The sequence below is a fragment of the Osmerus eperlanus genome, chromosome 5, assembly GCF_963692335.1.
Source record: "Osmerus eperlanus chromosome 5, fOsmEpe2.1, whole genome shotgun sequence".
Lineage (NCBI taxonomy): Eukaryota > Metazoa > Chordata > Actinopteri > Osmeriformes > Osmeridae > Osmerus > Osmerus eperlanus.
Window position 1 is genome coordinate 18,878,322 of NC_085022.1, and position 15,609 is coordinate 18,893,930.

General features: G+C 45.2%; 1 protein-coding gene across 1 annotated transcript in view; it reads right to left on the minus strand.

Annotated features, from left to right (window-relative positions):
- The window catches only part of shank3a (SH3 and multiple ankyrin repeat domains 3a), a 113,547-nt gene that overhangs the window by 84,055 nt on the left and 13,883 nt on the right, over window positions 1-15,609 (minus strand). The window contains 1 exon segment of the mRNA XM_062460829.1: window positions 72-501. Within this exon segment, the coding sequence (XP_062316813.1) occupies window positions 72-365 (294 nt within the window). The 5' untranslated portion in view covers window positions 366-501.

Below are 15,609 nucleotides of genomic sequence, written 5' to 3' on the forward strand. Positions count from 1 at the left end.
CTCTCTCTCTCTCTCTCTCTCTCTCTCTCTCTCTCTCTCTCTCTCTCTCTCTCTCTCTCTCTCTCACTCACCGTCTGTTGCAGGTCTGGGATTCCTATGCGGACGACCAGCGTGTGTCCCTGCGGCTCCTCCATGTGTCCTCCTGAACTAGAGCTCAGCTCCGGAGCCGGTCGGAAAGCCGGAACGTAAACGGAAGCGGGAACACCGCTGCCCTCTTCCTGGGAGCTGCCGCTGTCAGACCTGCCCCCCTGGCTGCCGTTGGCTGTGTGTGTGTAGGGGTGTGCGTGTGTGTGTGTGTGCTGCTGCTGGTCCTGCCGTGGAGGGCTGGGTGGCTCATGTTTGCCGGCTGCCGGACGCAGAGGCATGCTCCGTTTGAGGGGCTCTGTCTGTGTCTCTCTCTCTCTCTCTCTCTCTCTCTCTCTCTCTCTCTGCACACACACACACCGTTTGCTCTCTCACTCTTGCTGCACACACACACCGCTTGCAGCATGCATCACTCGCCTGGGAAAGGAAAAGAGAGTGAGAGGGAGGGAGGGAGGGAGGGAGGGAGGGAGCAGGGGAAGAGAGGGGGGGGCAACAGGAGGGGGGAGGGGAAAGATGAGAGGATTATTAGAGTCGCAAGGAAATGTATACCCCAGACTGAGAAAAGATGAGAGGGATTACCACATAGAGGGGGAGATTACAATCAGTGCATGGCATAAAATCATTTAACTCTAATATGTGATTTATGAGAAGATAATCAAACTTAACAAAAAAGGCACACACTGTAATTAAGACCTATAAATGAATAGTTAAAGCGGGACATATGGAATAGAATTAATTATTATTTGACGAATGAAGTGAGGGTTATTATTCGGAATGAGGCTTCGTGGCTATTCTCAGAAACCTTGCAAACCGACAGACCAGCCTCCCTGTCCCGTTGTCTGCTCATCTACTACAGCATGTGAACTCCTCTCAGAGGACCTGGTGTTACAGGACCACGCTGTCTAACAGCCCCTCACAGCCAGCATGGAGCGGGTGCCCTGTGATGTGCAGCTATGATGATGATGATGATGTCAGAGCACGGCGAGAGCAGCTCAGGGTCAGACCGCTGGCCCCGCCCACTGGGTGTTAACCTGCTCCTGTCGGACTGGCTGGGCAGCTGCTGCTGCTGGAAGAACGAGTCCCACACACGTCCTGCAGCCTGACCAAGACACCTGGGGCCTCGTCATCCAAGCTAACTGCGATCCCAACAGTATAACACAGTAGATCGTGTGTGACGCTAGGGATGCATACTTTACGAAGGAGGTGTTAGGATCACGGCGAGCCATGTTAGCGTTTACTACTCTGAACATGGCTGTTCACCAGAACGTTTGTATTGACTTTACATCGAAACTGTTCCCGCCCCGGGAGGCTTAGTGTGTGCCGGTGGTAATCACACAACAACATGCCCCCCCCTGCGCCCACTCTTCAGGGGGCTGATGAGGACCAGGCAGGCCTCCCATGGCTCCATCAAGGGGCCTCCCCCCCCCCCCCCCCCAGCAGTCCTGCACTATGCTAATCACACCTCCATCCACAGCCCTGTTATCAGAGCTCTGCACAAGGGTGCACGATTTCAGTGCCTTGCCTGAAGATGGGAGGAGGCATGTGGTAGGAGAAAAACTGCACATTTAAGTTGAAGAAAATAAAAGGAAACGTGGCCGAAGTCTAATGGGGTGGAGGACTTTTTCTGTCGACCCCGCTCACTCTTGCCAGGGAGTTTTGCAAAGTAGTATTAGTATTAACTGATCAAAGGAGATATGTGCGCCTGTCGTTTCATCTCGTGCAGAGTTCTCTTTGCGTGGACACGTGCGTTGGCAAGTGTGTGTGTGTAGGAGTGAGTATGTGTGTGTGGGACTGGCGTGCGCGTGTGTGTGTGTGTGTGTGTGTGTGTGTGTGTGTGTGTGTGTGTGCCTGCTTGAGTGTGTGTGAAAGTTCTCAGTGAATCCCTCCCTTTGGATAGATGTCTGAGGGAATCACAGTGTGTCTCCTGAGATTCAAACATTGCAGGAAAAATCACCTCATTATTTCACATAAGCGTTTGAATCCTACAGAGAGTACCTCGGAGGGACAGGTTTAAAGGTGACCCTGCTGTGATTATACACGTAATGTATGGCTTCCCATTAAGTTTCGAGTTGATTTTAAGATCCTTATGCTTGTTTATAAGGCGTTGTCTGGCTGTGCACCAAGGTATATTTGTACATTTAGTAATTTAGCAGACGCTCTTATCCAGAGCGACTTACAGTAGGTACAGGGCAAGTAGGGTGAAGTGCCTTGCCCAAGGATACAACATCATTTTGCACTGCCGGGAATCAAACCAACAACCTTCTGATTAATAGCCCGACTTCCTAACCGCTCAGCCACCTGACCCCCATTTGTGATCTCATTGTGCCATACTGTCCTTCTAGGGCACTCAGATCTTCAAATCACTTGCTTTTAAATGTGTCAGCACTTTGGATCCATTTGTATTGTGTTAAATGTGCTTTATAAATAAAGGTTGTTGCTGTTGTATGGTACGCTACAGTATGTAGCCCTATAGCTAGGTGTATTAGACATGGCAGCTACAGAAAAAAAAACTTTAACTCGGTTGGAAGAACTGCTTATACATAAAGCAAATATTTAACAAATAACTGTTTAGAACACTTAATAACAACATGTGACCAAACCATGACAAATCTGCATGGTTGAACACTGACGTCACAACCTGACTGCATGACAGCATGCTGTGTTTATGATTTTGTCAAGAGGCCTCTTGACAGTTCTCAATTCACTAGGCACCCAGATGGATTTCAAAAGTGCTTCTTCCCAAAAGTTCTCAGAGTTCTCACAACAAACCTTTCCTATCTTAAGAGGTTTAGTGTGGTTGAGTGGTCTCTACAGGAGCAGCAAAGTGACTCTGTCCCGGATTCCCTAACCGGGAGTCTCTGTAATCCAGTAAATGTTGGAGGTGCGGGTATTACACCAGGGAAAATGCCTCCTCACACACTATCATCCTCCATCCACACAGCAGACTTGCACAACACATCTACATTTACATTTAGTCATTTAGCAGACGCTCTTATCTAGAGCGACTTACAGTGAGTACGGGGACATTCCCCCCGAGGCAAGTAGGGTGAAGTGCCTTGCCCAAGGACACAACGTCATTTGAACTGGCCGGGAATCGAACTGGCAACCATCAGATTACTAGCCCGATTTCCTAACCGCTCAGCCACCTGACTCCCCTAACAACACGGACATCATAGACCGCCTCTCCCACGTACTGTATGTCCAACACCATGCCATGAAATGGTTCCCATTCAAGAGCTTCCTACAGTTCACATTCTATGTCCAACAAACGTGTTAAACCTCTACGGTTCTCCCTGGAGAACGCTTTCCAGCGTTCTGGGTGAAGAAGAGTAGGATATCCTGGAAATTGAAACCAGAATATAATTCTATATTATGGATAGTTGGGCAAACTTGAATTTCACCCAGCTTGCATCATACTAGCTTCCCATCACCCTGGGAATAAAGTAGTCAATGTTGCGAGGTATCGTACTCTACAAAGAGTTGGTGGGTTGAATGAGACCTAAGTAGAGGTAAGCACTGTAGTAGACACGTCTTACTGTCTGTAAAAATCACATTTTGACATTATCTAGCATGTTTGCCAAAATACTTCGACCCTCAATGGTTCCAGGATTTGATGAGATTGGATTAGAATTGCGAGCAGACCAACTCCCTCGACGCAACTAAGAACCACTGCCTTGCCTTCAACTTGCCTTGTCTTCAGAGCTCTCTCTCTCTCCACACCTCACTCCCCTCAGACCCTCACTCTTTCGCCAGCACTATGAAAACAAAGTGAATTATTCATAACCTTACAGGGCCGTGTAAGGAACCAGTGCAATGTATGCGCATTTCTAAAATGGCCGTTTGGCTTTGGAGGTTCTCTCCACAGAGATGTACACGGAGAGTCAAAGACCCTACAACTGTCACTGCGCTGCCAACAGCAGGCACCCACCCACCCTTCCCTGACACACTCAGAATAATGAGTGTCCCGTGTGTGTAAAGGTCCATGAGGAGACCAACAGAACACCAAGTTGTGTGCCTACATTATAGACATGTAATGAGAAATATATCAAGAAAGAGATCATTGATTACTGTCGAATGGATATAAAAAAAAAACGGACAAAGAGAGAGAAAGAAGCTGGAGGAGGAAGCATGAGAGACATTGGAGAAAGGTCGTCAGGTTAGCCTGTGGAGCTCTGATGAATGTGATCATGGCTCCCACAAGAGATTGGCTGCACCTTACACAACCCTGCCTCCTGTTCAACATGTGCATCAGCCCATCAGACAGGGGCAGGTCAGGGAGGCGCCATCACCCACCCCATCTTCCCTTGACCTCAGGACCTCTGGATCATGTTCATCTTGCCCCGGGGCCACCAGGGCAGGCCACGTGACACAGCTCTCGGAGCATGTCTACAGCAGCACACTGCATTTGCTACTGTATGTCCAGATGGGGATGATGAGAATCTTCGCACTGGATCAAATTCCAGAAGCCTGCTTTCTTGAACGGGAAAGTTTCATTGGTGAATGTGTTTCATAGGTGTTTGTGCGAGGACAGGCTGAATTATTTCCTAAACGGACCCTCATATGCGTGTGTGTGCTGTCCGTGTGACCTTGCTTTGCTGAATAAACGTAGCCAGTGGAAGGGCATTCTTGGTGGAAATCTGAGTGGTATAGCTATGGAGGTGGAGTCAGGTGGCTGAGCGGTGAGGGAATCGGGCTAGTAATCAGAAGGTTGCTAGTTCGATTCCCGGCTATGCCAACCAAATGACGTGGTGTCCTTGGGCAAGGCACTTCACCCTACTTGCCTCGGGGGAATGTCCCTGTACTTACTGTAAGTCGCTCTGGGTAAGAGCGTCTGCTAAATGACTAAATGTAAATGTAGCTATGGTATAAACTACAACACTGCCCCCTATCAAGATACACCTTCAGAATGACCATTATGGAAATGTGGATAATGGCTATCCTTGACAGGGTAGACGTAACAAGTGGAATAGAGAGTGGCTACAGTCCTTTGAATTATTGTTTGATGGCACAGACACACACCCCCTTCCACACACACAATCACAGGCGCACAAACAAACATCACACAGTGTGTGCTTGATGCTATGCTGATGAAGCTCAGGCTATCCCGTAGATCCCGTTGAGGACCCCAGTTTGATGTTAAGCCCGGCCAATTGACTTAACGATCTCTCCCTAAGCCATGGCACTGGCGAACAATAAGCTAGCTCACCAACACACACCCCCGCGAGCAAACACACTGGTACTGTACACTGCAACCTGCACACGCTTCACTCGCTTTCCCTTTCTCTCTCTCGGTCTCTCTCTCTCTTACTCTCGGTCTCTCTCTCTCTTACTCTCGGTCTCTCTCTCTCTCTCTCTCTCTCTCTCTCTCTCTCTCTCTCTCTCTCTCGGTCTCTCTCTCACTCTCTCTCTGTCTCTCTGTCTCCCTCTCCGTTCCCCTCTCCTGGCCATACTTACGCACATGTTCACTAAACTAGCTCATCGGGATTAGCCTTTCTGTCTTAACAAAAGGCTGGTGAGCCCATCCCCAACCCTGGGGCCACACACTGAGGCCCCATATGGAAAATTAGCCATGCGCTAAAAGCCTGCATAAATCAATACACTACAGTAGCTGCACAGCATCCCAATGCTGGAGCCCTCACCCCAGCCGTCTCTCTCTCTCTTTCTCTCTCTCTTTCTCTCTCTCTTTCTCTCTCTCTCTTTCTCTCTTTCTCTCTCTCTCTCTCTCTCTCTTTAAAAAATACTCACAACATCACAAATGTAAAGTTAAACACGCACAATCAACACACCATACTCTCCAAACCAACGAGAGATTCCTCACAGTGTCATCATAAAGTCACAATGTTGAATGGTTAGGATATTAATACCCTGGCAGGCTGGATCCCACTGATCCAGGTTAAAGGGAAAGTCTGCTTGGCGAGCACATTTTCAGGAATTTACACTGGAGGGAAACTCTAAAGGTTTGAAACGCATTCTAACAAGTCAAAGGGTCATTCATGGTCTGATGTAATCAGAAACCTATGGCGTTATATTCTAGTGGTGTGCCTTGGTGTGGAGGGGATTGTTTTTGAAGGATGGGCAGTTTCAATGATGTGTCAGGGAGATTTTACCCTGGCAAGCTAGACTGGACTGAACTAATGACATGACATATTCTCAACGCAGATATCTGGTACCATATTGCCCCACAGGCAAATCCATAGTCGATGCTAAAACACACACACACACACAAACACACAAAGACAAGCAAAATGAGAGGACTGAGTAACAGCACTGAAGGTTTTTTCAAATGACAAGCCCACATCAATCTGGTATTAAGTACACAGTTGACTAGGCTACTTAATAGGAATGTTTCCTGGCTATCTATATTCTCAGAGATGACCATGCTACTTGACATTATCGAAAATGGTACATGACCTTTTATGGGTAAACGTCTATAGTTTAATCATTAATGGCTTCCATAAAGTTTTCAATTAGCTGTAGCAAGTAGTAAAAATTAAGATATTTCTGGTTTGTGTATGTATCTCTCACTCTCTCTCTCTCTCTCTCTCTCTCTCTCTCTCTCTCTCTCTCTCTCTCTCTCTCTCTCTCTCTCTCTCTCTCTCTCTCTCTCTCTCTCTCTCTCTCTCTCTCTCTCTCTCTCTCTCTCTCTCTCTCTCTTCTGCTTGTCAATTTTCTCCGTCTGTTTGTCTGTCTCTCTCTCTGAGATACATGATTTCTCCCTCTCCCCCTTTTCCATACCTTGTGGTGTGTCTAGATGTGTTGGGCTGGAACTGGTATAGAAGAGGGCTCTTTGATGGAGCCAGCTATTAATAATCAATGGTCCTCCCATGGGAGTCCACCATAAATCCAGCCAGCCAATTTAGACCTGTTTCACACAACAGAGCACACCATCGCTAAACCACACTCTAGCTCTTAATGCTGAGAGGATCAGCCTTTCTACTATACAGCAAGCCCCAGTCCGCCTCAATCACCTCCCACCACATTGGGAAAGCCTTCTCAGCAGGGGCCACTGTGTTCCACCACCACTTGTAACAGCACGACAGAGAAATCAGTAAGGCCTCAATTTAACTGAAGAAATGACTGTGGATTGGCTAAAACAATAAATCAGCGAATGGAGGGTGTAATTTCTTAATAAGACATGAGGTCCACAGTGGACGTTCTCGGTAAATGGCTTAATCAGTGGAAGCCGAAGAAACGCACAGGCGGACACACAAACAAATGTGAACACGTGAAGCGTACATACACACACACACACACACACATACACACACACACACACACACACTCATACAGCACATAATCAAGTACATAATCAAAAAGGAGGCATGGTTCAATTAGTCATAAGCTAAGGAGCAGCTGATCCTTGGAGGAAACACACTGTGTATCGCCTGCGGGTCAGAAAAAAAAAGTGAGGGGGGGGAGAAAGAGGGAGATAGCAAGTGAGAGGGAGAGACATAGAGGAGAGAGAGTGAGGGAGAATATCAATAAGGTAAAAGTGAATATAAATGAAAGAGGCTAGCTATTGTATCAATCAACATACTGAGGAAATATTCCAAGTCAAGATAAACTGTGCTGCACAAGTGTTAAGAGTTGCAGCTGGGTGAACTTGGGAGTGGTTTCAACATGTGGATGTCGTGATCACAGCATAGAAAACAAGCACACACACACACCACAATGCTCCCACACACGCGATCATCTGGACAGCAGGCGGATTCAGGAGCATGTGCTTCAAGGAGCATGCTGTGCAGCCAGGCACCAGACCATTATCTTGTAATCAGAATCAGAATAAACCCCATTCTGATTCTGATTCTGATTACAAGATACCCACAATCTTCCAGACATGCAGGAGCCCTCCCCACCGTCAAAATGGTTCATGAATGTTTACGTTATGTCCTTTTGTTGCCGTACCCTGTCTTTATGTGCTGTTATTAAATGACCAACAGGTTGACAGAGAGATGATTATGTAGTCAGGATACTAACGTTCTATATGAATTACATTTAGTCATCTAGCAGACGCTCTTATCCAGAGCGACTTACAGTAAGTACAGGGACATTTCCCCCCGAGGCAAGTAGGGTGAAGTGCCTTGCCCAAGGACACAACGTCAATTGACACGGCCGGGAATCGAAATGGCAACCTTCAGATTACTAGCCCGACTCCCTCACCGCTCAGCCATCTGACTCCCCCTGAATTACATTATAGTCACTCACTGCATTCCTGAGGCTCAGATGGGGGTCCCATAACCATGCCATTATTACATTTAACCAAAATCCAATACTGTCTGTAGAACACTGAGGAAGGAACAGTGCAGTGTGAGTTGGAATAATATTCTTAAAGGCTTAAAACGAGAAGGGAAGGCTAACCGCTGGCTTACAGCTAAGTGATGCATTACAGATTCTCCAATTGCTTATCACAGGTTAGAGGAGGATAAGGGGACTTTGAGGGGTTAATATGAAAAATGTATTTTACAGCTGTTAATATCCATGTCCAATTACCGAGTGGAACTGTGGCCCTGCTGTTCTCTCTGTAGAGACATCAATATTTCACACTGTTTACTCCACTGCTGCCCTTAAACCCTCACCACACTATGAGCTCAGCAGAGTGTGTGTGTGTGTGTGTGTGTGTGTGTGTGTGTGTGTGTGTGTGTGTGTGTGTGTGTGTGTGTGTGTGTGTGTGTGTGTGTGTGTGAGAGAGCGAGAGAGAGAGAGACACGGGCTGCGAGAGAGAGGGAGGAAGAGAGAGGGGGGGGCGAGAGAAAGAGAAAGAAAGAGGGGCAGAGAGACTGAGAGAGAGCAAGAGAGATGGGGGCAGAGAAAGAGAAAAAGAGAGAGGGTGGGGGAGAGAGAAAGAGGGGTAGGGAGAGTAAGAGAAAGACAGGGGGCATAGAGAGAAGGACTGAGAGAGAAATACAACAAAAAAAGCTAAGTGGATGAAGAAACGATGTGGCAAATTAATGTGCGTCGACCCACTTTTTGCATTTCAGTTGGGGAAATAAAAGCATGCACTAGGCAGTAGCAAGGCCTGACTATTGATCTCCATCAGGAGTTCTAGAACCATATCTGGGTCAGCCCCAGTCCCTTTCATCTGCTGCTGGATGTGTCAGCATGCAGCTCTGACACTAGCCTACACGCTGGGCAACACACACACACACACACACACACACAACCACACACACACACACATACGATGGATAAAGCCAGTCAGATTAACTAATTTATAAGGTGAAAGAGGGGCCCCATTGTAATTCAAGGTGATCTAAGAATCTCAAAGGAATCCAAGAAATCTTAGAAGACTTCCTCTCCTGGCCTCATCTAGTTTCCCGTGCTTGGTGTGCAGTGGCAGGCATGGTGCCATCAGCGAGGAGGAGCAGGACCTGAAACTCGATCGAAAGGCTCGATCGGACTTTTCAGATAGGCTGGCTGTTCTCTAGGCATCAACCACCCGCTTGTATGTATGTGTGCGTATATGTGAGTGTACATGTCAGAAGTATTCAGAGGACCTTACACATGTGATTGGGCATGGAACAGTGGTGAAGAACACCTCTGTCTCGGCTGAGTATCCCCCCACCTCCTCTTTCTTTGACTGTTTTCTTCTGCGCTCCTTTTTCCTGTCAGGTTGTCTTTTATCGATGCAGCATGTTTGTTGCATGTTCTCTGGCTCAAAGACACACTTACGTACCTGAACACGGAAACACGCGATACACCCTCTAGACACTCTGTGCTTCTCATTCAGACGAATACACACACACACACATACACACAAACAGAGACACGCACAGACAGGTACATACCTTGATGTATTGCCTATTACATTGCAGTGACAGGTTTGGCAGTGGGCCTAGAGCAGGGGATAGTTTATGATGGGAATAATATCAGCGGTTAAAAATAACTTTATTAGGAAATGAGCCTCTGAGACAGACTAGCCTATAGCTTCACTGACAGCAGACAGAGATAGGAACTGGCCAATGACAATCACTACACAACAATGTGCGTCTACAGAGGTAGCACCTGTAGCTAATGGGCTGTAGTGAACACGACAGGTCACATGCTTATGACCTGTTGAATGTAATGTAAATTCAAGTTGTATAGCTGGTTATTGATTCAAATATGATGGTTGGTGCATACAATTCGTGCATGGCCCCATTAATAAAATGTAGCTTACACATTGCCTGACATCTTTGTTTAAGATCATGTTTGTCAGTGCTCATACAATTTTATTAGGTTCCCATAATTTGGAATCCTCACCTCCACAACCACACAAGCATACAGGAGCACACACAAACACACACACACACACACCTCAGCCATGCAGCTTAACCAATCAATAACCCCAGGAGACTGTTAGAGATGAAGTGTCCATTTCTCGAAAGGTGCTATAATGACCTCATAAGTCTGCCACTGGTCCTACTGTGAGTGTGTGTGGTGCGTGTGTGTATATGGCCCTGTGTGGACCTTTTATATGTGGGTTAAAAGGCTGTCTGTCACCTGGGTAACAAAAGAAAAAGACAATTTCCCCTTTCCAGTTCTTTTCAAGTATTGTAAATGCCATGACACTTCCATGACACTTCTCCAAGACACAACAAAAACAACACAGATGTGTGTAATTTAGCAAAACAAGGCAATTCTCAATGCAATTTCAACCCCTGGGTTGATGGTTATACTTGCTTAGATATGTAACATATCTATAGGTGATGACAAACAGCAGCATCTTCAGCATTTTTCCCTGTGTCTTTTCACGAGTGGTCCTGGGAAACATCTCATTACATGAATTAAACCAAGTCTCTCACAACTACAGTACCAGTATCTCTTCATACTGGCACCTAACCACTGTACAGATGGTGTTTTATGTACAGTATAGGCTTATATTATATTGATATATTCACACAGTATATTGTACGGTGTTCTGTACTGTAAGATGAGGCAGCCAGCAGTAATTCTTATTCTAGAAATGCCAGATGTTAACAGAAAAATGTGCATCTCTGCTCATACCCCGCACCTATACTCTCACATGTTACATTACAGTGAATAGGAATCACATAAAAGTCTCTTTCATCCTGCTTACATGCTATTGTGTGATGCAGTATAAAACAGACATGCACTACAAACATGAGGAGGGTTTGTCTGTCTGTCTGTCTGTGTGTGTGTGTGTGTGTGTGTGTGTGTGTGTAGTGTACGCTTGATAGAAGTGCTATATGAAGTTGGTTCAGTATGAGGTGAGTTGTTAGTATGTATTTGAAATCTCTCATCGGGATACATTCACTACAAATAACACGTTAGACACACATTTACCCAACCCATGGCTCAGTAAACCAAAGGTGTGTGTGTATTGTAAGGAGATATCTACATTTTCACTGTGAGAAGCAGCTGCAGTACTCCCATCTGTGGCAGAGCTCAACACACACACACACACACACACACGCACAGTTCTCATAGGTGTACGGGCAGATAGTAATTAGGGGGAATAATTCAATAGTGCCTTTTCTCTCTTTCCCTCAGTGATGTCATTAACCCTACCCAATGATAATGACTTGCTTCTCCCAGGGACTAAGGAAGATAAAATGTGAACGTGCGTGAATATTAGTGTGTGTGTGTGTGTGTGTGCACATATACATGTCTGTGTTTGTAGGTGTTGGTGTACATAGTGACACAGGGAGCACTGGGCTCCCGTCCCTGTCCTTTCAGATCTACAGCCTTTCGCTGACACTTTAAGTTGATGCTCCTCCATTAAGTGGTCTGCTCAGTGCAGTGGAAGCAGCCAATGTGTATTGATATAGAAAAGAAGTCCAGATCCATCTCCTAGCGATCCAGACTCCTCTGACCACAAACACCATGTAGCTGCACTATACTGTAACAACCACTATTGGTAACCAATCAATTTGCAGCATGGAATAATGTGAACAATATAAACTACATAGCCAGTTTGTGATTTTTGCCGTTGCAATTTAGTAAGTAGCAGCCTCCAGTTAGGTTGTGAACATGATCTTTATGTGCCAATATTTATTTGTGGTAATAAAAAAGGCCCAGATTGAGCAGTTTGAGTTGGATGTGTTTGTGGAATTTGGGCAGTGAATGCATCAGCAGGAGGAGAGAGAGAGATAAAAAAAGAGAGAGAGAGAAATAAAGAGAGAGAGAGAGAGATCGAGAGAGAGAGAGATTGAGAGAGAAGAGATAGAGAGAGAGAGAGAGAGAGAGAGAGAGAGAGAAGAGAGAGAGAAGAGAGAGAGAGAGAGAGAGAGAGAGAGAGAGAGAGACAGAGACAGAGAGAAAGAGAGAGAGAGATAGATTGAGAGAAAGAGAGAAGAGAGAGAGAGAGACAGAGAGAGAGAGAGAGAGAGAGAGAGAGGAGAGAGAGAGAGAGAGAGAGAGGAGAGAGAGAGAGAGAAGGGGGGCAGGGTTCTGCTAAGTCAAGCTTTATTTCATAAAGCCAGGCTCTCTAGACTTAGAGACCAATAGAATGTGATTAAAAAAGGAGATAAAAACACGTAACGAATGAAGATGGCTGCTTCATCAGAAGTCTTCTAGAAATTTGTCACGCATGACATCTGTAGATTTCTAGCCAATTTTTCTAGTTGTGAATCCCACTAAAGTGTGACTCGGGGCAGGTAGTGTGTAAAAAAACATTGAAATACTAGGTTTATGTTTGTAAGACTAGACCACTGTCTCCATTGTACCATCAAACATAAATCCAACAGAGATATCTGTCCCATTTTAGTCCCAGAACTGAAATTAGAATTCACCTTTAAATTCTTGCATTCAGTCAGTCAAATTCAAATCAAATCAAATCAAATTTATTTGTATAGCACTTTTTACACGCAAGCATGTCACAGAGGGCTTCACATACGCCCATAGAACTGCCCCTCAACCAACCTAAACCCTCAAGGAAGACAAGGAAAAACTCCAGAAAAACTCCCCCAGTCCTGGTTAAATGGGAAATCTTCCATAGCAATGCACTGGAGGTGAATTTTGTTATTAAATCCTCCATAGCAATGTACTAAAGGTGAATTTTGTTATTACATTTCTAGTTCTCAGCTCCGACCTGTGAGACAGAACATAAGGTCACCTTGATTCAGATTAAGGTACTGTGTGTGACATTGCTAAAATAATTCCTCAGAAAAAATCTACTTTTACAAGTTATCCTTACAGAACCTTGGGAAACTTATAAAATCAACAAACATGGATGTAACTTCTTCCTTAACATGCACACAAGCTACTCCCAACTGGCATCCAAGATATAAGTGCTAAGGCATTTAGTTATCATGTAAACATCTTTTCAGCCATATCTCATTAGTTGAAACCCAGAGGACAGAAGAAGGATGGAGAGTGGAAGGAAAAGAAAGAGGGGAAAAAGAGAGAAAATGGAGATGGTGTTCTGTGTAGTCCAAAAGTTTCTTCACTAGTACTGTATGCTAAAATGTCCAATTCCCCTGAAGAATAAAATTAGCATCTCAAAAGACCTGGAGATCTCAATGTCAAAGCCACAAAGATTTCCAGAGCTAATAACTGCAGTGTAATGCAGTGTGGTATGATATAATTGCTCAGCATGTGAGTGGTTATACAGCAACATGCTATGGTTTCATGTCCCATTTTTGTGTGCTTCCAACTCTTTTATATGCAGTGCTGAACATTACACCAATGCATTAGTTGTGATCCACCAGGCAGAGAGTGTGCTTTCTAGACTAGGCAGACTGAGACAGATGGTACCAGACAGATTAGAGGCTTGGGGGAGAAGAAGAACACCTTTTAGCATCCCAACTCAGCACATGACTTTGAACCCATTAACGAGACGCGAGGAGAGAGATGGAGGAGAGAGAGCAAAGGCTCTGGTCAGGTGATTATCAGGGAGACAAGGAAGAGAGCTTTCTTATCAATATGTTTCAGGGTCTCTCTGCCGCCCATGCTTCATCTTTTTATCCATCTCCTCTCTCTCTCTCTCTCTCTCTCTCTCTCTCTCTCTCCTCTCTCTCCTCTCTCTCTCTCTCTCTCTCTCTCTCTCTCTCTCTCTCTCTCTCATCTCTCTCTCTCTCTCTCTCCTCTCTCTCTCTCTCTCTCTCTCTCTCTCTCTCATAACCATTCTACCTGGGACTACAGTTAATACCACCTGAACTAATCAATCCATCCATTTTCTTTATTACAAAGGATTACGGCATAGAAGCAAACAAAAATAGAAAAATGTAGCCTTTGGCTGTAGTCAGTATAACACTTCAAGAGAAGCACATCTAATCTCTACGTTATCTCTGTGTTCTCTGCGCTGTATGTCGATCTTTTCATTTCTCGCACCCTCCCTCGACCTGAACCCTCCCTTACTCTCACTTTCTCAAGCCTTTACACACTCTCTCTTCATACAACGAAAGTGACAACAGATAGAAGATAAAAAGATAATTATTGAATCTAAATGCCATGCTGTGCTTAGGAGCAAAGTTGAAGTAATAGTCATGATAATGAGACACATAATGACACAAGTCCTTAATCAGGAGGCTTAGGGCCTGGCTTGTTGGATAGATGGGGGCTTTTATACAGACCACACACACAAACATTATCTATCTGAATGCACTCACTCATTATGCACACAAACATAAACACTATAATACACACATACACACACGCACACTCTCTCTCTCTCCCTCAGACCACACTGGTCATTGTGTGAGTTTTAATTCTCTGTGACTCCGCAGATTAGTGAATATGAAGGGGCATTGTGTGAGGAGAATACATTCTTTTTCCCACTAAGGACGAAGAGAAAAAGGCCCTTTCTGGTTAGCATTCAAACCTTTGTAATGAAGTTCCACCACACTGGCTTTCATCAGCATTCAACTTGAGGGGAAAGGAAATGATGTCGCTCAAGGTAAAACATCATCACCTAGTTAAACATCTGTCTGAGTTCTATCTACTTGTCTGATTGTCTCAGATCCCAGTCTCGAGGTAGGGACAATGCATCTAATCCACAGTCAGTGGGCCACTGTGGAGGATATGGGTCTGAAATTACAATGTACTCCCCTTCTAATAACAAATCATTAAATACAATCAGAGCACCGTCCACTGAAGTGCCCTAAACGAGATCCATTCTCTTACAGTGTATCCAACCATCATCACTGACAACTAGCTATTCAATAATATTACTCTAGATTAGATATAGTGTCCTTTCGACCCACATTGCAACAGGAGGATAAATCAACAAAGAACAAATATAATTAGGTAACAAGTGGAATAGGTCGAGTGTGAATCGGCTTTAATGCCTGTCAAAAAGGCCATGCAGATCACAAAGCTACATTTACAAGTGGTCTGTACATATGAGCACCAATACAGTTTTGAATGCAGTCATCCAGCTGCAAGAATCTAGGAAACATTCGACAAACAAACAATCCAAACTAGTGAATGTTGGCATGCAAGCTACAAGTAGCAGACAGGCTTGGCTGTGACATCACAGAGAGTGTAGAGTGTAGAGGAGAACGGGAGACATACCGCAAAACAGGCCGCTCTCTCTCTCGTCCCCTCCTCTTTGAATACAGAGTTAGACACACAGAACAGGTAGAA